The 24792-nt window shown below is 37.7% G+C and overlaps 1 protein-coding gene across 7 annotated transcripts in view; it reads left to right on the forward strand.

The window, feature by feature from the left end:
- Window positions 1-24792, forward strand: part of RBM33 (RNA binding motif protein 33) — a 105703-nt gene that overhangs the window by 35868 nt on the left and 45043 nt on the right. For 5 of the 7 annotated variants that reach the window (XM_055710209.1, XM_055710213.1, XM_055710208.1 and 2 more), the window contains exons 9-11: window positions 849-1155; window positions 6285-6343; window positions 24217-24376. In XM_055710209.1, the coding sequence (XP_055566184.1) occupies window positions 849-1155; window positions 6285-6343; window positions 24217-24376 (526 nt within the window). The remainder of the gene's footprint in view (window positions 1-848; window positions 1156-6284; window positions 6344-24216; window positions 24377-24792) is intronic. The other 2 variants (XM_055710212.1, XM_055710211.1) reach the window with 1 other exon arrangement.

Genomic DNA, 24792 nt, shown 5'->3' on the forward strand with positions numbered 1-24792 from the left:
GATGTAAATGTTTTTGTCTCATCACAATGTCTTTTTGTGCAAACTTTGTAGCTGCTTTGCTTTATGTATATGGCTGCTGAAAAAAATGTCATGTCTGTGTTACTAAAAGGTTGCCTGTTTGGGACTCTTACTGCACTACTGTTTAGAAGTTACTGGACTAGGACTGATATCTAGTATCAGCGAGTTCAGAAGCAGAAGAATGCCTCTGAAGAGAAACACGATCATAACTTTTTATTATAACTGATTTTGGCCATTTGTGTTTGAGTGATGATCAGCAAGAGGCTTTCTTCTGTATTATGAAAGGTACCTTTGAAGGGTGTCTTTAAAGTAGTTTTTTCTTTAAGCAGTATGGATAAATGGGCTGCACTGAGATCTGAAGAATGTAGCTTAATGTGTATTTTGACTTCTGTTACTACTGTTAAGTCTCTCTTGGTCAGAGAGGCTCTTCTATATATGAGACAAAAGTTGGTGCATTTGAGGACTCAGTTTTCTGGTGATCATCACATAAACCTTACTGCAGTTGATGACGGTTTCCAGCGACATGTGCAGAACCCTAACATGAAACTAGACAGTTGCACTGTTAAAAATAAGTGAATGAATGTCTCCATTCTTTGTGTTCTTCCTTGCTCTTTGCTTTTCTCTCCTTCACTTGAACGTCTTTGATTGTTTCTTTGCATTCCTGTGCTGATGGTTCTTAACAATTCCAGTTGATGGTATGGGAAAGAAGTTTTTTTCTGTTCATATTTGGCCTTAATTGTTCTCCAAAGGTGTCTTGGTTTTGTGCTGGTTTATGTCAGGATATTTTAACTTTTAAAGCCTATTGACTTTATTCTTTTGTCTGACTTTAGACTCATTCACAGAGGTTAATTCCAACACACCAGCAACCTGTTAGGAGTCTGTTCCAGCAGCACCAGCAGCAGCAGCAGCAACAGCAGCAACAACAGCAGCAGCAACAGCAGCAGCAGCAGCAACAGTTACAATCTCTGCTTCCTTTACAGCATCAGCATCACTCTTCTCCTCCTCCAGGGCTACATATGCCCCCTCAGATAGAAACGCCTAGAATAATGATGACTCCACCTCCAGTGACACCTCAGCAACCGAAGAACATACACATAAATCCACATTTCAAGGGGACAGTAGTGACACCTGTACAAGGTGAGCTTTCTGAAGACCTTCCCAGTCTTGCAAGCGTGACTGATCTTATTCTTGCAAAAGATGCAATGATTTGTTTATTTATCACTTCATGGAAGTGTGCTTCAGGCTGATACTTTTTTCCTTAAGCTTGAAACAAATGTTTTGCTGGAAGTAAGACATAATGATGTTGGACTGTGGCCAGCTGAAATAGTAAAGCCTTTTCAACATCTTTATCATCTTTATCACTCTACTGTGAAGCCTGCAAAGAGCAGTAAAAATGGAAACTGAAAAGAGAATGTGCTTTTTAAAAGTAGCAAATGTCAATTTTCAAAACTAGGTGAGTACTGCAGTTTATAATTTCCCACATCATTCCAGCTTCAGCCAAGCGTTTGCAGAATGACCACCCACCTATTTCAGTGAGAGTACAGAGGCACTCCTTGCGCTGTAATTGCTCTGTGAAAGGTACCAGCTGCTATCCTTACTTGACAGGATACATGTCCTCAGTTCTCCTTTCAGTGCCACGTTTGCAATTGATTTGCAACCTGCAAGTACATTTTTTCTGTAACTTAACACAAGCATTCTTTGGGGTATGCTTTTTAGGGCAGCTCTCAACAGAGTTAACATTACTACTTATTTAGGAAGTGTTTAAGCCTTAAGAGGATTAAAAAAACCCCTGATACCTACATAGCTCTCATTTGTGATTCTGTTGGGACTAGACACAGTAAAGAAATGCATACATGCTTATACATATTTACCATTAAGTTTTCTATATTTTTTCTTCCTTCAAATCAGCAGAACTCCAAGCCAGTGCTATCTCTGCTTCATTTATTTGACCAATGAAAAAATAGGAATTTGGGTGGGTAGGATATTACCAATTTATTATACAGATCTATTGGGATTCTCACAGATGGCTTCATAGTAGCTGTGCTGTAGAGATTATTTTGCTTTTTCCAGTCTAATAAAATCAGTGCTTCCCGCCAAATTATGGATCGGGACAGATTATCTGGAAGCAGTCCAAAAGGTCCTTTAGTCTTGGATTTATGCCTTCTGTGCATTTCCCTAACATTTCCAAAGCAAAATTGTATTGTGGAAAGCAAAAATTGTTTTCAGACTACTCTAGATGCCTGTTTTTTCTCCTTGTGAAAAAATCAACAAGTCTTCTGTATCTAGGTGAACGCATGTCCTCCTAATGCCAGCAGTGACTGTTGAGGGGTTTTCGTTTTGCTTAACATCAAAAGTATACAGCGTATCTTCTTTCTTTCTTTTGTCAGAGTTATTTCTCCACATTATACGATGGCTTCAGTCTTGGTTTGAGCCTTACCACTACATCTGTGGCACCATGGGTATTCCAGGGACCTTGCTTTATCTTGAGCATAGTCTTTTTTTTTTTTTTTTTTTTTTTTTTTTTTGTCTTGCAGAGTTTCTTTTTAACAAAGTTGTCTACCTCCTGCATGTTGCATGTTAGGAGATCTTTAATACTGGATTTGTAGTCTTATATTTTTTTTAGATCTTATACCTGCTGACTGTGTGCACATTCATTTCTTGACTGATAAAGTCTAGTCGTCCTCTCAGAATGAGCAGCCCTGAAGAATGAGTCATCGATTGATTTGAATAGTGTAAGACATGTATTTCAGTGAGGAAGATCTTTGCGATGTGTATTGATGGCAGCTGATATATGTGAAATACCTTTGTGCTGTCCATTTTACTGAAGGAATCCTTGGCAAGATTATGGAATGTTTCTGCTAATAGGTGTTCAGCATGCTATGAAATGCAATCTTTAAAATTCCTGTAGAATTTTAATCATCTTGATTAGAGAGCATGTATGGGAAGCTGAGTCCTCTGCAGTGGCAGAGTAGTGGCCATCTTAGTCTTCTAGTCTGCAAGCAGTACAATTACGTCACACAAAGGAAAAATGTATAGGAGATCAGTAGACATCTTCAGGGAAGATGAGCATAATTATAAAATCTTCAATTGCATTTACATATTAAGATGAGTTTTTAAGCAGTCACTGCAGGCAAATGGTAGACAGACATTCCAGTGCAGGGAGAGCTGTTCTAAACTTCCTCTGATAAAATCCCCCTCAGTTTAATCAATCTGCTTGAGGCCCCAGTAGGCAGACACTGGTAGTTGACACCACTGGGATGTGTTTCATATGCATCATTTGTTTCAGGGTAACAGGAAGTATGAAAGATCAGACTGAGTTCATGTTCTTGGCGGTGTCCTGCCCCTTCTTGGCTGAACGTTATGTCCAGATACATGAGGGTCTTTATACATTGGAAAATACGGTCAGATAGGTGCAAAGTTTATTGGGATTCTGTTGTTGAAAATGTGATGCCTGGAAGCTAAAAATGCCATGTCTGGAAGTGCATGATATGCACATTTAGGTTCTGGTAATTTTAATGGTGTGCTGTCATGTTTTAGTGTAGACTGGCATTTCTTACTCTAATTTTATGGCAGGGTTAAGCTCACATACTTCTAATTGTCAGCACCACAGACATTTTTTCATTATGGCAAATCATAGAAATATACTTTCTCAACATCTTTTTGATTTAACTTAATCTTGAAATGTGTTGAGTGTATCAGTATTTTCTAAAATACTCAAGCCTCCTGTAAGTTGTATGAAATTTTCATGTGAATAGAAAGAGCATGTATCAGAGCTGTAGTAGTCAGCTACTTCAGCCTGAAAGTGAGTTGAAGCACTCTTGAACACTCCTATCATTGGCTTTTGTCTCAAAGGCAGATCTCTTACAGTGGCCATCATCTCCCTGGCCAGCCTCGACTCTTTTCAAAAAAATAGTTACTTTCAAGTCCGTTTGGTTTCAGACAAATGTCTAGAAGCTTCATAAATGATTAAGAAGGACTCAGTCTGTCAAAACTGCTAAAATGGTTATGTGAGCCTCTGTATACCTGTGCAGATGCTGTTCCATTGGTGTTCATTTGTGCCTTTTGTGGCACAAAAAGAATCCCATGTCTTTTAGTTGCTTGCATATTTAAAAATGCTGGAGGACTGTATACTGTACTATGAAATACTCAATCTGTGATGAGAACACTGAGTTTTTCCCCCTCAATGTTTATACCACAAATAACTGTTTCAAGGATAGTGTGGTGCTGCCAAAGCTGACGTGAGCTAATGAGCAGTTTATGGCATCTTGGTAGATTAGTATGCCATTACCTTTTAAAAACTGTTGGGTGTCTTGGGAAAAATTACATTATAATTCTTCTAAATAATCAATATGGAAATTGCTGCTTCATCTTTTCAGGTATGGTGTTGGAATTCACAGCCAAAAGCAATTTAATCTTCTCAAAGTAGTGTTTAACAACATGCTGTGTATTTTTCAAAAATACTTTTCAAACCTGTTGACGATTTGATGTCAGGAAAATGAGTGCTTATTTGAGACTTCTTTGCTGCTTCAGCAAGTGTCCAAGGATTGAAAGGGCACAGAGTTTGAACTACTATCTTTCATGAGTATTAAATTAATTTGCTTAAAATACATAAATATATGTAACTCTGTATGCTACTGCCAGAGGCAGGATACTGAAATAGACACACGAGTACTCTGTTCATTTGACATTTCACTGCATATCCCATCTTATGCAGTTTTTCTCAGTGCCTCTCTGACCTGTAATCCCTGAGCTATTTTTAGTCCTAGATCTGTCAAGAGCACCCTGTCAGTTTTTTCCAGGTGGCCATGGCTGTTTGATATCAACAGATGTTCGTTAGAAACCAAGATGAGACTCTTCAACTCATTTTCTCATGTAACCTGATCCAGAGTTTGCATGCAGTCCTTCGGTGCAGAAAGACTGGTGCAGTTAGTTTACACTGTTAGTTCCTAAACTAGCAAATCACAAGTACTTGACAGAAGTGAGTAGAAACCAGTCATAGACATGAATTAAAAATGACCACTAATGCATTAGTCCTTGTGCCTCAGTCACCAAGGAAAAAGGGATTTTTCGGGCATCTTGGCAAACTCCTCTGGGAAATGCACTCACCTTCTCCCTTAACATAGCTGCATTTCTAAACATCTTCCCTGCTCTGAAATGTAATACAGTAGTTGTCTACAAGGTCGATGTTTAACCCTGTGTAGGAAACATTTTCCTATCAGTTTCAGAAGTGTTAAAAACAAAGTGAAGAAAAATAACCTTATTACAGGTTTTCAGTAAATGAACAAACACATTCAGTGCTGTTTGAAATGCTTTAACTTCTCTAGGCCTTTTTGTTTAACATTGAAACATTTGTAATTTTAACCACTTGGACAACGCAGGAAATAGAAAGTGCACTGGAAGACAGGAAATCTGTATTACACTTTGTACTGGGGATTCAGATACAGATTCAGTCGCCAAGGTGATCCAGCTGTAGATGCTTTGTGCATTATGCCATAATACTAATGTTTTGGGAAGTATTTTTTTTTTTTGTGACTAGTCTTTTGAAATGCAGTTGTATGGACAAGTCATCCATGTTAATCCCTCTGAAGTACTGATTTTGGAGGTTATTTTTCAGGAAGAGGGACTCCTAATTCTTCTTGGTGTCTCTTTGTGAAATAGCAGACTTTCATCTGGGATCAGTTTTGGGATTACACAAACTGTGATCACAGTTGCATATACCGTTATGGTGGCAAGGACGGATTAAGTTGCGTTTTGCTTGCTATCAGTTGCCACTGCCTGACTCATTTTACCCTCCTGTGAACAGTGATTTATACCAGATAGTCTCTCATGCCCATGATTACTGTGGGAGGTTGGTGGTGAGACTGGGAGATACCTAGGAAATCTTGAGGGGTGCTAAGTTGAGAAGGGAAATTAATCATGTAGCCTTCTATTTGAAACATGAAATTATCATTAGAGTCTCTGTCAGCTTTGTCTTAAGAGATGTCTTTGGCTGAATAAGTATTCTAGTTTTCCTTCCTGCAACAAGGAGCAATTTAATTCTGGAAAATGCAGAATTAAATTATGTAAATTAACAAGGAGAATCCTAATTGCCCTGTTGCATGTTGCAAGGGAGGGAATGGTTGCTTAAAGTTAATTGTAGGAACCGTGACATGTGAGGGTAAGCATAGCAGATTTTAATCATGGCTTCTTACTGCAACTGCTTTTGGAAATAACGGCAACAACTGTTAGATAAAACAAATGGTGTTAAAAGGTGCCTCTTGTTTCAGTGCCCTTGCTGCCAGTTCCAGCCCAGCCAAGACCTGCTGTAGGACCCCAGAGATTTCCTGTGAGTAGCAGCTGTTTCTTCTTCTCTGATATGGATAAGCATACATTTGCAAGGAAATATTAATATAGCAAATAAAAGCTCTTCTAGTGAAATATAATTTTAAGGATTTGTAAATATTGACAATACACTCTGCAGTTGAAAATGTTTGTTAAAAGCTTAAGGTCAATGGATTTTTGAGAGTAGAATTAATTCTGTTTAACTGTAAAATTGTTGAACCAGTCTCTCCAGTGGGAGAGGCATGAATGCATCTTGTCTTAAGGAATATGGGCTTCATTTTATTACTTGACTCTGTATAAATAGAATCCTTATTTTATTTGATGTAATAAAAGGCTATTTGAAATAATCCCTAAGCTTAAAAAGCAGTAATATATATTTATTGTAAAAATCAGCAGTCATTTAAATGCCCTCATGTTTTTTATATAAAAAAATGGGAATGGCATTGCATGACCTTGCTTTCTCTTATGTTCCTAACTTCTAAAACAAACAAGGCACTTAGCTGCTTTACTGCTTTGCTTTTTTTAAAAAATTCTGTGAATGGAGAGAGTGCATGCTTGTATACCTTTTTTTCGTAATTTCAGTTCTGTTGGCCTAAATTTTTAGTTCAGGTGGCTTGCAGAGTATCAAAACCAGCAAAACAAAAAAATAGTTTTTACGGTATTGCCTTGAATATTTTCAAATAAAGACCCATATATTATGTTTCCCAGAGATATAAACCACACAAAAATTATCCTCTGTTAATGTGTGCAGTGTTGAAGGCGGAAAGTAATGTTTGTGAACATCTGTGTAGTTTCACACAATAAATTACTTGCATAGAGATCAGATGTATTTAAAAGAAGCAGATTTCAGAAACCTGCTGTGACTTTTGATTGCCATGTGCATACCTGGTTGATTTTGACACAGAATACTTTTTGTACAGGACATCTAGCTGAGGAATTGTGTTGTCTGTATTTTTTACAATAACAGAGGTTTTACATTGCCGCGTTACTTCTGTGAAGTGTAAAAAGGTTAAGCACTATGACCACAGTTTCATTAAGTAAATTAATGTAATATAATTTTATCATCAATGCTTTAACCGAAGATACTATTCTATTAAAAAAAATACTGTGGTTTTCAGAGGAAATAGTTTTCTTCAGCAGCCTTTAGTATTATGTGGAGACGTTATTAACATTTTAAAAGTAATTCTAATTGCTTTTTATGAAAACAAATATCTTGCATTTGTTTTCCTTTGACACTAAGTTGTTTTGCCAATAAACACAATTTGGGATGTAAAAGAAATTGGAAGACAAGGAATATCTGTAAAGGCATTGTAATTGACATCTTTGAAGTGTGTTTACATCACTGTAGAAAAATTGGAAATTATTTTTTTTTAAATTGACTGTGAAATTAGATTTTAATTCTGTTCACTTTTGGTTTTGCAAGTTGAGAGTATACAACAGTTTTTAAAAGGGAATAAAATAAATTGAACATTCTTGGTAGGACTCTTGTTCCTTTTGCCTGAAGGAAGATACTTGACTGCTTGCTGCCTTTTTATGTAAGCAATACACTAGCAAAAAGTCAGTGTAATTCTGTTTTCATGAGGAGGAGGAGGAGGGCTAGCTTAACTAAGAGCATCCAGTACTGTGGTTTGTTTGCCCTGAGTGTTTCTTTGGGGTTTTGTGCTGTTGTTTTTTTGGGTTTGTTTTTTTTTCTATTTCAGCTAGTAACCTGCTATATGACACTGAGAAAGTTACTTAATCTTTCCATGACTCACTGAGTTATAAAATGGCTATAATATGGACTTCTCGTATGAAGTACTTTATAAATTTTGCATAGGTTATCAGTCATATTAGGATTAGGAAGTAAGTGTCACTGTGTACATATCTCGTGTTTGTTTTATTAAATGTAGTATGTTAGCTCTTGAGCTAAAGACAAATTTACTTTCTGACTAACGTTTTATCTTGCCGAGCTACCCTTTTTTTGCTCTGTTACATGTCAAATGCCTTTGTGCCATTGTAATTCACTTGTTTATGTATAAATGTTGACTTATAGCAATGGTTTGACAAGCCATTTGAAAAAGATCACAGTAGTATGCCAGGCTATAGTTCATTCATCCTTTTCCTCATTGTAGAAAGAATCTCTGGATATGTAATAACTTGATTTGCTCTTGTTTTTAGGTTTGCCTAATCAAATAGTCAACTGATTTTTCCAATTGCTTTTTCTAAAAAATTGTGGGGTTAGAATTGAATATTTGTAGCCTGCTTTGCCCTTTGACTTTGAACTGGATGGTTTATTTTGCTTGAGTGTGGCAGAGGTGGAAACACTAAATGTAATGAAATTCTTGCAAGGGAGAGACCTAAAAGCTAGTGCCCTAACTGAAGGAAAAATTGCCTCTTGAGTTCCTACCTTATCTAGGAGAGAAACCTCTCAGCATACAGCCTGTGTGTACTCTGAACATAGGAAGAGCTTCAATCAGAGCTAATCAATTGCAAGTCATAAATCCATTGGAAACCAGGTGTTATTAATTTAGTGCTAATGAAGTGACTTGTAACCATGTAATGGTTAATTCTTACAACCTCCTGCAGAAGGATTTAATTGAAGAGTTGAACAAAGTTGTAATGAGCATGTTAGCATATTGGTGTGAGTTCTAAATTATAAGAAATAATGTAGTACTAAATCAGGGTAATGTTGATCAGGATTTAACCTGCTTGGAGTTGGGAGTGATTAAATTCACTTAACCTTGCATCAAAGTATTTCAGGGTAGGGCTCATTGTTCAATTATTTCTTACTTAAAGCTTAACTTGTGAAATGATTAGAGAGAAAGTATTAGACATGACATAATGGAATGGATCTGTGTTCCTTACTAAGAGTTGTTTTAACATTTACAGTAATCTTGAATAAAGGAAGGAAGCTGTCTATCTCTTTAATCTGTGATCATTCAAGGTGACTTGGTGTGAATGGTGTTTGAGAGCTGTATTCAACTGATTAGGACTGAATGAATAAATAGTGGATCTGAGGCATGTTATGGCTGAGAAACATGGTGAACTTATAGTAACCAGGAGTTAAAGACCTGACTTCTGTGAAGGCTTCTCTGCTTGTCTCAATTTCACAGTGCTCTTCAGGTGGCTGTAATGGATAGTAGCCCAGTCTTCAAGCGTAGTTGATGCTAATATTTTTCCATGTATTTGTATTAACCTGGAACTGTGCAAGTGCCAATGGTGTGTTTTCTTTATAAACTGTTTAAAGAAGAGATTAAGCTAACCTCTTTGGCAGAGTCCTTCTGAAGATCTTGTTTTACCATGTCTTTGCTTTAAAGTGGTTAAGATGCCTTTTTCTGTTCCTGTCTCAGTGTCATGGTTGGTTTTTCACAAATAAGAGTCTACTTTGGGGACTGATCCGTTTAAAGGAAGGTGACAGAAAAATGGTTGTATGTGTTTTCTGAACTTTTCACACGTTTTCTTACAAAATTATTAATTCTTGTGGATGCCCCAGTGCAGGTACGGAGCCTGTGGATTTTTGTATTACACAAGAGGGACCGTTGTTCCTGTCCTCTGGTGTTTATCTGGGCTAATTTCTCTTTCAACTCCTGCGTTCTGTGAAGAAGGATGGGGTAAAACAAGGGAAGAAGAAATTAAATAGAAGATGGAAGGGGTGTTTCTGAACACTTTGTATGTAGGCTGCTGCTAACTGACTTATAGAGGCCAGATCATGGCTTAATATGAAATTAGGAGCTAAGCTGATGGTCCAGGTCTTTTCATCCTTTATGCGAGTCCACCAGCATATTCTGTGTCTGGAGTGTTTCAATGTTTCCTGAAGAAAAATTTATAAAATTTTGTCTTTAAACATAATTTATTTCACTTAATGAACACTGAAGTAATAACCATGTGTGATGTGTGCGCATTCTTGTTAAACACATAGAAAAGTGGAATGAGTGTTGTCATGCCCACTTTGGGATGGAGCATGGCAGAGGGGAAGATGTTTTCGCTGTCAGTGTTCTTCATCCAGAAATTGTGATGTATCACCAGCATCCCAATTTGGGGCTGGAGCCGGGGGTGTTCAGAGTGAACAGGAAGCTGGGGAGAACCTGCCTCGCACTGCTCAAAGCAGAAGAGAGCAATAAATCCTCAGTTTCCTTGCTGCCTGTGCCCTGGATCCTTCTCTGAAACTGCTGCAGAGAGAGCAGAGCCTGATAATGCAGCTGTATGCTTTTTGCCAGGAGGATTGTCAGGAAATTGGGATAAATTCTGATTTAGCTGCTGTCCTTAACCCAACGCTCTGGGTGTGGTGTGAGCTGGGCAGGTGTCCATCCCATAGGCACAATTTAACTTTGGTCAACTGAGTTTCAGAGCTGGAGTTAGGAATAGTCTTAAGTGGCACGAAGCACAAGATAAAGTACCACTAGTGTCTGCCTGACTAATTTATGCCAGGAATGCTTTGATATTTTTTAATGCACAAAGCTTTCCTCTTTTGATAGGACACCTTAATGCACTGGAGGCTGTTCAGTATCGGTTGAATTCAGCTCTGAAAAAGTTGAATTGTGTAACATTATTTTATTCGCTATTAAAAAGAAGACTTTAATAGAGTGACTTGTTGTCAGGCCTTTGTGAATATTCTACTTTGCCTGTCTTTTTAGCTCTCAGAGGGCTTTGACGTGATTTGTTTTTGGAACTTATCTTACAATTTCTTTTCAAAATCATCTTTATCCCAAAGAATACTTTGATTTTTATTCTTTTCCTTAAAGTGCAAAAACCTTAGTAAACTTTCTTTATATTCTTATTCAACATACTTCTACTTGATCTCCAGGACATCAGGTGATGTCTTAAATGGATGCTGTGAAAGGCAGTTGATTAGTTTTGATTCACTTCTTCACCATTTCCAAAAACTCTGGTTTGAATTCTGAGATTTCAAGTGTTTGTGATTCAGACACTGTTTTTAAACACTTTATGCTTTAATCTATGAGAGGCTTTTAAACAGGTGCCCAGTCATTGCTCAGAGCAGAAGTGGCTGTCCTTCATTGTCACTTGCTTGAAACGCTTCTTTTAGACAAGTAATATATTAGTGCTATACAAATTAATTATAAAAGATACATTAGAATACAGTTAACTATTTTTCCCCAGAGTTGTCCTTGGACAGAACTGGATCAACCTACACCATTTCAGTAAACTTGGTTCAGTTTAATGGATATTACAGTGTATCTGGATCTGTGGGTGTGCCTTTATGTAAACACCTCTTGTAGTATGTAGAAGCAGAAATCTGGGGTGCTTTTGAGAACAAAACTTGCAATAGTGTTTGGTGTCTGTTGTGGGAAAAGCAGATAGGGAGAAAATTTTTTTCCCACTGCTTCAAATTTGATGGTGAGTTGCCACATGTGAATAACGGTTTTAGCAACTGTTACTAAGGTTGTGGCTCATATTCTTCAGTACTCACGGTATAGACAATTTAAACAGTTCTACATCTGAGTACGATCAATCTATTTTAAACTGATATTTAGTAAGTAATGGTATTTAGTAAGTTGTATGTGTTTGCAACAGTATGTATGTAGGAGACAAACTGTTAATGGAAATAAAAGCCACTTGAGAAAAGGATTCTCCTACTTCCTCACAATTACTCTGCTTTAGCTATGGGGTTACTATAATGAGTAACAGTAAATGAAATCTTTGCTCTATTAGGGTGTAGCAGTGGCAGATCACAGGTAGCGTAGAAAGCATTTTGTTTTCATTTAACAGGATACATGGTATCAGGTGGTGTTGATTGACATTTCTTGGATACTGCTTTATACAGCATTTCATGCAAATCATGTTTGAATGAGACTGCCGCATCAAATTACATTTCTTTCAGATTATAGCCCTTGCAGATGTGAGACAGAGCTTGTTCAGCAGCTACCAAAAAGCTTTCATTTTTAACACTTACTGTTTTCACAACTTGACTGCAAATCCCTATAATTACAGCATTTAAGATAGTGAAGGAATGATGGGCACTTTCTCTTATCAGATCTATAAGTAGTAGCAAGCAGATGCAGCATGAGATCCCTCCAGCTGTCAAGTATTGTCAGGCTAGCATAGAGGGAATGCAATTTAAAATGCAGGTGACATAATACCCAACATCCTCCATTTGCTAGTGGGCTTCTGATTAATCACGATTACCATACATTATCATACCATCAAATTTAATCATATCAATGAATTCCCATCTGCAGGAGGAGCAGCAGCAGCAAAACACGATGGTAACAGCTATTAAATAAGAGAGAAATAGATGGTTTCTAAATGCAGTAACTCTTCAACTTGTCATGCTAGCACCAGTGTGCACATGCTCTATAGATACTAAAATCAAACAGAACTTGTGCATTTATATTTCGTAGTTAGTGTCGTCTACCTTTCCATTAAGAGATTGATATTTAGCACTGCCAAGGAAACCAGAGTTGTAGAATTCATTTTTTTCCCCTGTGCTAATGATGCTAGATTTTCTTCAGTCTCAGCTTTAGTACTACTTAAACACAGAACAGCAGAATGGTTGCAGTGGCAGGGACCTCTGGAGGTCATCTTGTCCACCCCCCTGCTCAAGCACGACCGCCTAGAGCCAGTTGCCCAGGACTATGTCCAGATGGCTTTTGAATATCTCCTAAGGTTGAGACTCCACAAACTCTCAGGGCAACCTGTGCCAGTGCTCAGTCACTCTCACAGTAAAAAAGTTTTTATGTAGATATATTTTTATATATAGGTATGTACGTTGTTTTTGGTATATTTTTATGAATGAAATTTGAAGCAAAGCACAATTTTTTACCAAGGTAAAGAGGAAAAAATATTAAGCATATAGCTATGTAGCCATTAATTAGGCACTGTTAAAGAGATACTTTGCAGAAGTCAAGGCTTGTAAAGAAATCCAATTAAAATGTACAATTGACTTCCTACTACAATGCAGTAAGAGCTTAAACACTGAATGGAAAAATAAAATACATTTAATATAATACTATAGAGTCCTAGATGATAGCATAGTACTCTTAAGCTATTTTCACTGAGCTGAGAAAATGTCCTTTTAAAAGATAATTCAGTACATTTGTGTCATCACAATAAAAAAAACCCCAAAATCCATAAATGGTATTTATTCACCTTCTGCACCTTCAGTTCTTGCTAATTCTTTACAATGTTAAAGGGAAAAAAACCTTAATTCACTATAAAATAGGAAGTCATACTACTGTTTAAAATAAAATGTGGTAATTTTAAAGGATATTATGGGTTGACTGTAGGATACCCAAAAAGGAATGAAGTGTTCAGGCTTTCATATATAACACGCAAGTAATACATGCAGGCACACTGGAAGCTCTGGGTATGTAAAGTTCTTGTAATCAATATGTTTGCAAGGTCAGAGATGTATAATACATCTCAAAAATGAGATTTCCGTACAGAATTAAAAGTCAGGAGTCAGATAACGTAACCACTAAATAGCCAGGTCTAAAATGTCATTATCTATTACAGATGCAAGTCCAGGTTAGCAGCAATTCTAGTATTTGTCTTCTATAGAGCTGTCTGCTTCTTAACTTTTTTTTTTGTAGCATTTTTTGTTGAAGGGAGAGGCATCCTTTCCCATGTCACTTGTACTTATTTTTGAGGTTCTTGGATTGTTTTAAAATGAACTATAACTGCACCTTCAAGCTTGGGCTGTAATGTAGAAATCCTGAATTTGTTACTCATGATCCAGTTCTGACCTCATACTTGTTTCTAATTGTCAATGATATGCAGGTAACCAAGGTACATTAGGTCAACAAATGCTATAATATTTCCAGTAGTCTCCAGTAAGCCCAAGAAGAAGGTATGAATTTTGTTAGATGTGTTATCTCATTAGTTGTGAAAGTAGAGGAGGTCCAGAACTTGCAGATCCCTAATTTTTTACACATCCTTAAAACTTAGCTTTCAGCACAAAAAATATGCAGAAGGATTTAGTTGTCTTTAAATAAAATGATCATGAAATTCTCATCTTTCAAGGGAGAGTTCATCATTCTAAATGTTTTTCTGATTTGTATTTGTATCGTACTTTAATCTTAAAAAGTTTGAGGGCACCAAGCAAAAATGGTCACAGGGTCTTCTGTACCACACCCCTGAAGAGGATTACAAACTAAAGTGGAACTGAATCTTCCAGATTAATTAGTTTAAAACACCTGTTTAATAAATTATTTAAGTTTGCTCTAATCTGAGTGATTTGGGTTTACTCTTCCTTCAGGCATGCAGGCTACTACAGCTTGTCTGTCACACTGTTTCTTATTATGGCCTTTCTCTGTTTGCTGGAAACATTCTTCCTTCATCCACATAAAACAGATGGATGGGAGCATGGTTTTTCTGCACGTCAGCACTGTTAAAGCTAGAGTTGGGATTGAATTAATACCTTTCCTATGCCTGCATTTCATTTAGGAGCATTTTCTGAGCATTGTTCATGAGTGGGACCACTTCTGTGGATTTTCTTTTCTAACATACATGCTTCACAGGTAGAGCAAACGGGGGTTCAAGGAACCCATCTGCAGTGCAGTCCTTCTGTGGTAGAACTGGTTGCTTGTGGGCCATTCTGCTTTGCTGCTGCTTAGAAACATAGTGAAGTGGGAGCATTTTTGGTCTGCATTTGCAACATGAATATACCCCTGCTTGATGTATTTGGGGGGATGCTCTGAAGCTCGCTGAAAAGGGATATTTTTAATACACAATCTAATTTTTAGCTTTAGTTTCCTGAACTGTCTGGAATTGTTTTAGTATGCTGAGAGTATCCTTCTGTATTGCTTGTGTCCTTAGTTTAACTACGTGATCATAAGTTGGCTTAAATAACAAGGGATTCCATGCCTTTCTCTCCTTGCTTGTACTGTTTTTGGGTAATGGCTGATTTCTGTTTTGGGACCTTAAACAGTGAAATCGGGCACTGGTGATTTCTGACAGATGATGTGGACTTGTGCCTAAACCTCCCAACACACTTCCTTATCTTTGTGTCGTATCAAAGAGAAGCTTGTCCAAGTTATGTAGTGCATTTTAGTATTAAAAATTACTTTCAGCTCAGTTGAGGAAAATAATCAACCCATTCTTTCTCAGACGCAATCTGCCTGTAATACCAGGATCTGTGCAGTCCACATACTTGAACCAGTGCTTGCCATCTCCTTTGTATTTTCCCCTCAGAAAATACATTCCAGAAGCTTTGAGGAGATTCATGTATGGGTAGCCTGTGATTGTTATCTTGAGTTTTATAATCACTCTGAACTCTTAATTTTTGTCCTTGATTGAAATGTATCTCAGGCATGATTTTTTATATAAGGTTGTCTTATAAATAATTCCCAATAAATCCATTGGGAAAATCGTGGTGCTTGCTAGTTTTTAGTTCACCTTTGTGGCATTATATGTTTGTCATAAACCTCACAGAGACACTACCAAATCATGTATACTGTGTTTAAGGAAATACCAAAATAAGTTTTATAATAAAATGTCAAGTGAATCATTTCCTTTCTGTATGCTGTGCACAATAAATGAGAATAGTATATGCAACCTGAATATGAAGAACCATGGTTTATGGGATATATACATTTCTACTTGAAAATTTTTGAACCCTATCAGAGATAAATGAAGCAGGGCTTCCTACACAAGAGGATGAAAAGCCGGTTTCTTGCACTGGAAGGTAGTCATTTTAGGAAAGCTTTTCAGAAAGTCTAGTAGCCATTGAAGTAAGAGGATTAACATCTTGTGACAGATGGCTATAGTTTTAATTGTCATAGGTTATAGTGGTCATTATTCTTTGCATTTAAACCATATAAGAAGAATTAACTGAGTGGCCCCGCTTAACTGTCAATGGGGTTCTCCTAGCTCTTTGCATTTTAAGTGAGATTAATAAATGAAAACATGTTGTAGAGGCAGGGTGTATTTTATTGAAAGATTCATGAAGTTTCAATGACATTGTTAAGGTATTTAATTAGTCTCATGAAAAAAAGTAGAGTGACCCTTTTAGAGAAGCTGATAAGTCATATAATAGCTGTTAGATCCTCTTTATTCCTTGCTTTATAAGATTAACTTTGTGCTAAGCAATTTATGCTAAGTTTTCCCTTTTATTGGTAACCAAAGTTATCTGTGCTTCATGAATAGATTATTGCAGATAACATCATGTAATTAACAAGAGATGCAGAAAAGTAAAAGTACAATTTGTGTAAGAATTGTATGAGAGAGAATGTTAATTTCTTAACTGGGAAGGATATTTAAAGGGATAAAAGGAAGGCAAAATAGTGCAGTTCTTTGAAAGGATTAAAGAAACCTTATCTTGTGTTCTCTCAGAAGGTGGGATTGCCTGAGTGTGTGAAAGTCATGTTCAATGAGCTATTCACAACTCCTAATGAATTGTAGACACAAGTTTGCATCACTTTTTTTTCTTCTCCCCCCCCCCCCCCCCCCCCGCCCCCAAGTGATTGATAAGGTGTAAGTTATGCCTTAGGTATACTGAATAATGGAAGTTAGTAAAAGGGAAAATTGTACAACCTGCAGGCATGCAGAATTGTATGAAAATGTCAATCTGAGGTGCTCTAAGTTAGTGTGTGTGGGAGGAAGACTGGGTGCATCTTTTTTTCTTTGTCAGAGTAAACTTCACAAAATTAAAGATTTAAGAAAATAAAATACCTGTTCAGTAGCACTTCACTGTGCCATTATCTTGTCCTTTGAAGTATTTCTAAAATGTCTGTGATTGTGGTCTCTGGCAATTCACACAGAACCCTATTTCCAATGTGATTTCCTTCTAGACCTCCCTTCCCGTATTCAAAAAGAAACGGTATGTAAGAATTTTCAAAGTAAAATTACAGGAGGATAAATTAAATGACAGAGTGCAACATACTTCTTAAAAACAGGAAAAAGCACAGTGCAAAAGTTACTTTCGTTGGTAATTTAAGAAAAATCTTGATGTTCAGTACTGTGCTTTCAGTGTTTATGCATTGACGTGTTCTGGTTTCCACAGGTGAGAAGCTGAATAGCTACAGCTGTGTCCCCTTGCAGCCCATAAAGCGTTGCTGGGAGGCTGTTCAAGAGCCTTCCAGCTTTCCAAACCAGTTTCTCTCTCAGGTCTTTGAAATACTTGTTAACGCGAGGGCTGCGGGTGGTGGGTTCGAAGGAACCACAGTGCCGAAGTGGTCGCAGTTTTGTGAAGGGGTACGTGTCTGTAGGTTAAGAACTTCAAGGCCAGACTGTGCCATGAGGGTTATGTCTGGTTTAGGTCTGCTGCTTTTCCTGATTTCATGCTCTTTGTGGAACTAGTTTTAAATCTAGCTAAAACTTCAATTTTTAGGAGTATTTTCTTGCAATTTAGTCCACTTCTAAGTAATCAATCTGATAATGATACTAAATAATCACTATTGCTGATACTAAATCAACAATAGTGATACTATATAATTCAATAACGATGAGAAGGGGACTCCTCCAAAAAGTGCCGTACATGTGCTCTGCTGGGTCTTTCACACATGGACATCTGATAACTCAGTCTTTGTAACTATTCCTGTATGAATGTAAACCAGGCTTGTGGGATCTCGCTGGAAAGGGACATAAATATTCTGTCCTTTCCCTCGCAGCATCGGTTGGCCCCATGTTGAACTGAAATGTAGAACCTTGCAACCTTGGCAGATCATAAGAATTTTTAATTCTTTCTTTTGTTAGGTTGAAACCTGTTAACTTCAAAATGGGTATTTCGAAGATTGTGAGATTTATTAAGTAGGGAAGATTCTTAAAAGGTTTAATAATGGTGAAGTAATAGTTAAAATTATTTTTTTGTAGGGAGTTTTATTTGATGTGTGTAGTGAATAGTTGGTTGTAATTTGAAACTGTCCGGATAGCAAAACCATGAAAAATGGGAGTAACTACTGTGCATATAAAGATTTATTATGCATCTATGTTACAGTATGCTTATTTTATCAAAAATTGACCATTATAAAAACTGGCTTTTGCACCTGCTCTTCATTAATTTTTGAAGCTAAATAGCTCTGCGTGATCTTTTCTACAAAATACCACAGGGCACTTGGGGGTTATTAGCAGCAAATACTTGGTGAACATAGTTTTTAACGCTAATAGTAAAATAATCCTCTCCTAGGATTACAGTTGAACTACTGTTAAGCAAAAAAATCCCAAACAAACCAAAACCCACCCTCAAAACCTGTTAAGTAATGGAGAAAGTTGTAGTATTAGTGTATTCCTGTTAAATTGGAAAAAAAAAAAGGTATTTCAAAAGAACAAACAGGCACCTCATAACTTAGAAACATACCCACTATAGTTCACATATATTCTTTAAAAAAAAACTCATTTGTGTCTGGAAGTAGTAGCTCTGGTTGAACCTTAGAGTTTTTCACATGTAGTGTGTGAAATTAATCACACAATCAAATTCCTGTTCGAAATGTCCCGAAAGCTTTTTCAGAAAAAAACCTTTTCAGCTTTTCAGAAGAGATGCTTTTGCAGCATCTCAGCAATGTAAAAACTGGAAATACAAGCTTCTCCCTATGCATGTTTCTGTAATTTAGGGCAGAATTTTATTTCACACTTTGGGGATAGTAGAAGCAAAACTGGTTTAGGAAAGAAGTAGAGGTCAGTCTTTTTCACAGATGTTAGAAGGAAGAGAATCAAATTAATTTCTTCTTTTTTAGAAGCAAATATTGGTAATTCATTTTTCAGCAAATAACAAAAGTCTTTGCAATTAATTTTGCATGATTGGCCTTTGGTTATCAGCCAAGAAATGTGATCAGTCATATTTTAGTAGTTCTTCAAAATGTCATGTACATAAAGTTAAAATCTGTTCAATGATCAAATAAGTAGGCATTTCTTAGTGATACGCAGTTGTCTGTATAGCATGCAGCTTTACTGTGGTGTGATTTACATCAGCCGTACTTCTGTAGTTTTGCCATCTTCGGAAGTTTTAGGCTTCAAAAAACCCAGCCCTGTGTGTGGAGTGAGTGCTCTGGCAGAAAGGTTGTTGTTTTCAGCACTAATGAATCCTGACAGTGAGGGACAACTCATGTTTGTTGCAGGGTACGAAAAGTATCTTCATGTTACTTTTAAATGCGAAATGGAGGAGAAGGGTTGGCTTCAGGATTGGGAAATATTTTTATCTTTAAAAACTTATCAGCCTTAAAGTTTAACTGGAATCTTACTTTAAAAGTAAGTGGGAAAACCCCAGAATTTCTTAACTGTGAGGGATGGAAAAAAGAGAGGCCGATAGGAAGAATTCCGAACCTCAAATACTTCTTTCTTGCTCTCATTTTGTTGGACTGTTTTGGAGTTATTTTGACCCAAACTAGTGTTGTGGAATATAATTGCGTGAAATGTAGTACTAATAAAACTAGAGCAAAAAAATATTTTCTCAATGTATCTTGGTGGGCATTTTGGATTTTTGGATACCAGCTTATGGATAACAGTTGGGTAACTGTTAGTTTATTCTTAAAATTTGTGAAAGTATTTAGAGGAGAGTAAATAATTGCTTCTTAAATTAAGCTGGATGGACACCTTTGCTACTGAAGGGAGCTTGAAATCAGTATTGCTTATATTTTTAACAGTAAAATATTTTGCTGGTTATTGGTTTGTGTAATTTTTTTGTAAATAAACTAACCTTATTTTTTAAAAGTGTGACCTTTCTTAAGTCTAAAATAACTATGTATTACTCAGTTCTAAAATCTAACTAAAGCTTATTTTGTAAGGGGTTAAAGCTTCCTTATGATGGGAAACATAAAGCTGTTTTCAGCGTGTATAATACTACCAGATACCCGTGGCTTGAACCAAGATGTGCTGGTTGACTACCTCATTTTGAATAATTTTTGTTGAAATTTTCCAAATGCTTTCATTCCAGGATTGAAACGGTGGAAAAATATTATTATGCCCGAGGGAATTATTTAGAAATGTTTTAGCATTGCTCAGTTTTTCAAGGAGTAAAATTGCATTTGGCTGTACTGAGGATGTTTCTGTTCATAAGAGCTGTGTGAAATTCAGCAGGACTTTCCATGCATTTGCGATTCAGGGCTGCTTTGAGATGAGGTAGATCTGGGTATAATAACGAGGGTATGGATTGGCAGGAGAGGGAAAACCGATATGAAGTAGTATTTATTTTAAATAAGAGCAGATGATCTCTTTCAGCCTGTACTCTCATTTACTTCTCCTTCCCTGGCAGGAAAAAGAGGGGAAATTGTGAGGACTGAGTGTACAGGCAAGAAATGCAGGGTCTGCTTGGGTGGACCACCAGCTTGGAGTTAGGGAGCTGGGAAGCTGGATCCACACTGGGATTAGGAGCCAGCGGGCAGAGTGAAAGACATGATGGGAATGAGAGAATCAATGGATCTGAAAAGCAAGCAGGACCAGGAGAACAGTAAGTCTAAATGGACAAAGAATTAATATTGGGGAAGGTGCTTGAGACTAGGTTACAAATTTGGTCATAGAAGTGGAGATGCCTGTATTTTGTAGCCCAGCAACTAAAACTGAAGCTTGGCAATGAGGGGAGAGACTGGTGAGGATCTGTTACCTCAGCCAGGGCAGAATATATTGACTTTGAAAGAAGCAAATAGATGAGACTATGGTCACTGCAGTGCCATTTGGTGCTTGGAAACAAGCCCAGCTAGATCATTACTGCTGCCAGTTCTTCAGCCTGGGTGGCAAATCTGTGATACTTATGCTTTATTAGGCCAGGTTTCAGTAAGTTTCCACATAATTTGGTTTTTGCTGGCTATTTGAGAAATAACTAAGGTATATATGTAGGCATGTATTGTGTCTAGAGAAAAATACAGGGAGAATTCCAGAGCTTCCCAGTCAAGCTCTTTGAAAATAGGAAGAAGGTTGTCTGTCAAGACTGCTTTCTCTCCCCAGTGCGCTCATGTGACTACGTGCTGTAAATAAGATACAAGATAAAAACCACCTTCTGTGAAACTGCCCTGATGAACTGGTTTCTCCCCTGCCTCTGTTGCAATGACCATATGCATTACCTGGTGATCAACTAATAACTAAATAGCTAAATATCAGTTGGTTTGCTGGGCGCCGCCCCCGAGGTGGTGTTCCCTAGGATGGCTGTAGGAGCACTGCTTGGAGAAATAGGCTTTTCTCACCGAGGCTTCCAAACGGAGGGAATGCATTTAACCTTAGTTTGAAAGTACCTCTGGCAGCTCCCACATGCGGTGATGGTAGAGGTGTGTTTTGGGAGCGAAGGGTCAGGATGCTCAAGGTTTATGTTCAGTTGCTCTTCTGGCAGGCAGCCAGCGCTGTCCAGCTCAACAAAAGGGAAGGGCAATGCAGTTGAATAGCCTTGTTCAGCCAAAACTGAATGGATTTTGATGGGATAAATAAATGTCACTTTCTCCATCCCAAATAGCTCCCTCTTCCTCCAGCTGTGGCTGTTTGCAGACAGCCTGTGAAATTCATAGAATCACTCACTTAGGTTGGAAAGAACCTTTAAGATCACTGAGTCCAACTATTTCATTTAGCACGGCCAAGTCCACCACTAAACCATGTCCTTAACTGCCACGTTGTCCTGGTTTTGGCTGGGATAGAATTAATTTTCTTCCTTGTAGCTGGTACGTGCCGTGTTTCAGATTTGGTGTGAGAATAATGCTGATAACACACTGATGGTTTAATTGTTGCTCAGTAGTGCTTATTATAAATCAAGGACTTTTAAAGTTTCCCATACCCAGTGAGCAGGGGCACAAGAAGCCAGGAGGGAGCAGAGCCAGGACACCTGACTTGAACTAGCCGAAGGGATATTCCACACCACAGTGTGTCATGCTCAGTGTATAAACTGGGGGGGAGATGGCTGGGGGCTGCTGATCACTGCTCAGGGGCAGGCTGGGCATCGGTCAGCGAGTGGTGAGCAATTGTATTGTATGTCACTTGGTTTGGTTTTTGTTCCCTTGGGTTTTATTCCTCCCTCTGCACTTCATTACAGTTATTGTTGTTGTTGTTATTAATTATTAAATGTTTCTTATCTCAGCCAGTGGATTTTACCTTTTCATGGTTTTCCTCCCCTTCTCATGGTGGGGGGCTGGAGTGAGCAGGTGGCTGCATGGTACTTAGTTGCTGGCTGGGGTTAAAATGACACACATCTACAGGTCTTTTTAAATACCTCCTGGGATGGCAACTCCAACACTTCCCTGGGCAGCCTGTTTCAATGCTTGACAATCCGTTCAGTGAAGTTTTTCCTTATATCCAAACTACACCTCCCCTGGTGCAGCTTGAGACCATTTCCTTTTGGCCTGTCACCTGTTACTTGGTGTTAGTTTCTTTGGAGGTGGCAAGAATATTTTGTGTTGGTAACTGTTCACTTGCAGAAGCATAGTAGTTCCTCCTACAAACAGTATGCCTGTTATGAGGACTATCATGCTTGAGTGTAGTAGTGTATTTCCACTAAATGAATTACCCACAGACTGACTGACTAGAAGCACTGGCAATGGGATATAGACCCTTTAGTCTCTAGGAATGGTAAAGTATTTAGCAGTTGATGGCTGTAAAATGACTTAAAATAAGTAATCAGAGCCTGGCTTTAAAATAAGAGGTTTTAGTATCTTGCATGTCCTTGTTTTGGTTTGCAAGAAGGCCACAGATTCGATGATGCCTGTGATCCTCAGTGCTTCTCATCTCCTTGTTTGGGCCTTGACAATCCCAGTTGTATCGTGCTGGTAGAAGGGTGTGAAGGAGCTTTGTCTTGTGCTGCTTCAGTAGTGAGTAGACTTCTGTTTCCAAGGCAAATACCCATTTTTGCTGTGTGAGAAATTCTTTTCCTAAAATGCTAGAATTTTTGCAGTACTAATAGGATAGAGTGAGACTGTCTGTACTGTTCTTGGAGAGAGCAGCTCAAAAGAGAAATGACAAGCCACTGCAACTTAGTGGTTTGGTCCTTTGCTGATGACCATACTTCAGTCTAGCAGAGCATGTTTGGCCTGAAATCTGTTTTAGAAAGCTTGTCTTCAGCAATGGCAAGTTTTAAGCTTTAAGGTGAGCATCAAATGTAGATGATACACAGAACAGATGTCATCACTGATTTCAGAATCCATATAAAGAGGAAAACTTCAGGATGCTCACAGATCACTTTCATTACTTGATTTTATTTTTTTTTTTGATCACATAAGGAAACATAAAGAAACGCTTGTGAATATAATGAATTTATGTGAAACAGAGCTTCTGTTTATCAGAGGTTGCCAACATATTCTGTTAACTTTTGATATAAAAGAAAAATTGATAGTGTGAATTACTCAAGTCTGTCTTCTGCAAAGTTCTGCTTTTGGATTAACATCCTGCTTTCTCTGATACATGCTCTCTCTGTAGGCTTGCTACATTAAAAAAAAAAACCCAACAACTAACTGCAGGAAAGATAATTTTGCATTCTTTCTTACAATGCTTTGGATGCTAAGCTGTGAATAGATAGAAGTGTTACTCTCCTGCCACTGCTTTTTGAAAGATGTTTTCTTTAATTTTCTGAATGCCATAAATTGTTCTCCCCACCCCAACGCTACCCCCCCCCCTTTTTTTTTTTTAAAGTAGAGCTGCTTCACTTCTGTAGCTTACATTGTACTAAATTCATGATGAATAATAGCATGGTTTAAGAAGATAAATGTCAGAAGTGTCTTCTGAAGTAGACATTCAGATTTTTTGGATTAATGGGAAGGAAGGTCAATAATTGCATGGATTTCAATAAGCTTGAGAAGAAATGGCATTCCTGTGGTGCTAGTGATTATTAAAACATTGTGAATTCATTTCAAGATACTGTACTCGGGTTTAATATATCTTCCATTGTGAAAGAATGACTCAGTAAGGGTTGCCAATTTGTGCAGATCCTAGGAGGTAATTTATAAAGCAACTGTACTTTTAAGAGGGAAAAAATTTACAGCAGACAGTAAATAAATTCCTGAATGGTAGTCTTAATCTTATTTCTGCCTTACTAAATAGGGCCCTCCAGACTTTCAGCAGCATACACCTGGACCCGTTCCTACCAACTTCTCCCAAGCCCCAAGGCTGCCAATCCAGGACCAGTGGAGAGGGCCACCACCCCCGCCACCACCACTCCCTCCTCCACCTCCTCAGGAAAGGGATCCTTTCTTCATAGCAGGTAAGAATTTTCATTGCTATTAACTTAAAAAAAAAACCCACTTCTTGTAAAGTGGCTATGCAGCGTAAGTGTGTATCATATAACGTGGAGTGTTTGGAAGAACCTGAAGGCTGGAAGACCCTGTTTGATGTAGCCAGACTGTACATGGCAAAATTTCTGGTGGTCTGGTATATTTGTACTTTTTTGATGTAATTGGATGTCTCCATCTGTAACTACCATCAATCTGGATATTTATACAGATACACAATAAAACTTAATACTGAAGTGATTGTTGCAATAAAGTTATAGTTTGTTACATTTTAGATAACTAGTAGTCTCCATATGCTTTGATTTCCACTAGTAGCTCTTTAAACCACCTAGATTTTGTGTGTACTGTAGGAAATCAGTTAAGGTTAGCTAAAATGATACAGCATAGC

The sequence above is a fragment of the Falco cherrug genome, chromosome 4, assembly GCF_023634085.1.
Source record: "Falco cherrug isolate bFalChe1 chromosome 4, bFalChe1.pri, whole genome shotgun sequence".
Classification (NCBI taxonomy): Eukaryota; Metazoa; Chordata; class Aves; order Falconiformes; family Falconidae; genus Falco; species Falco cherrug.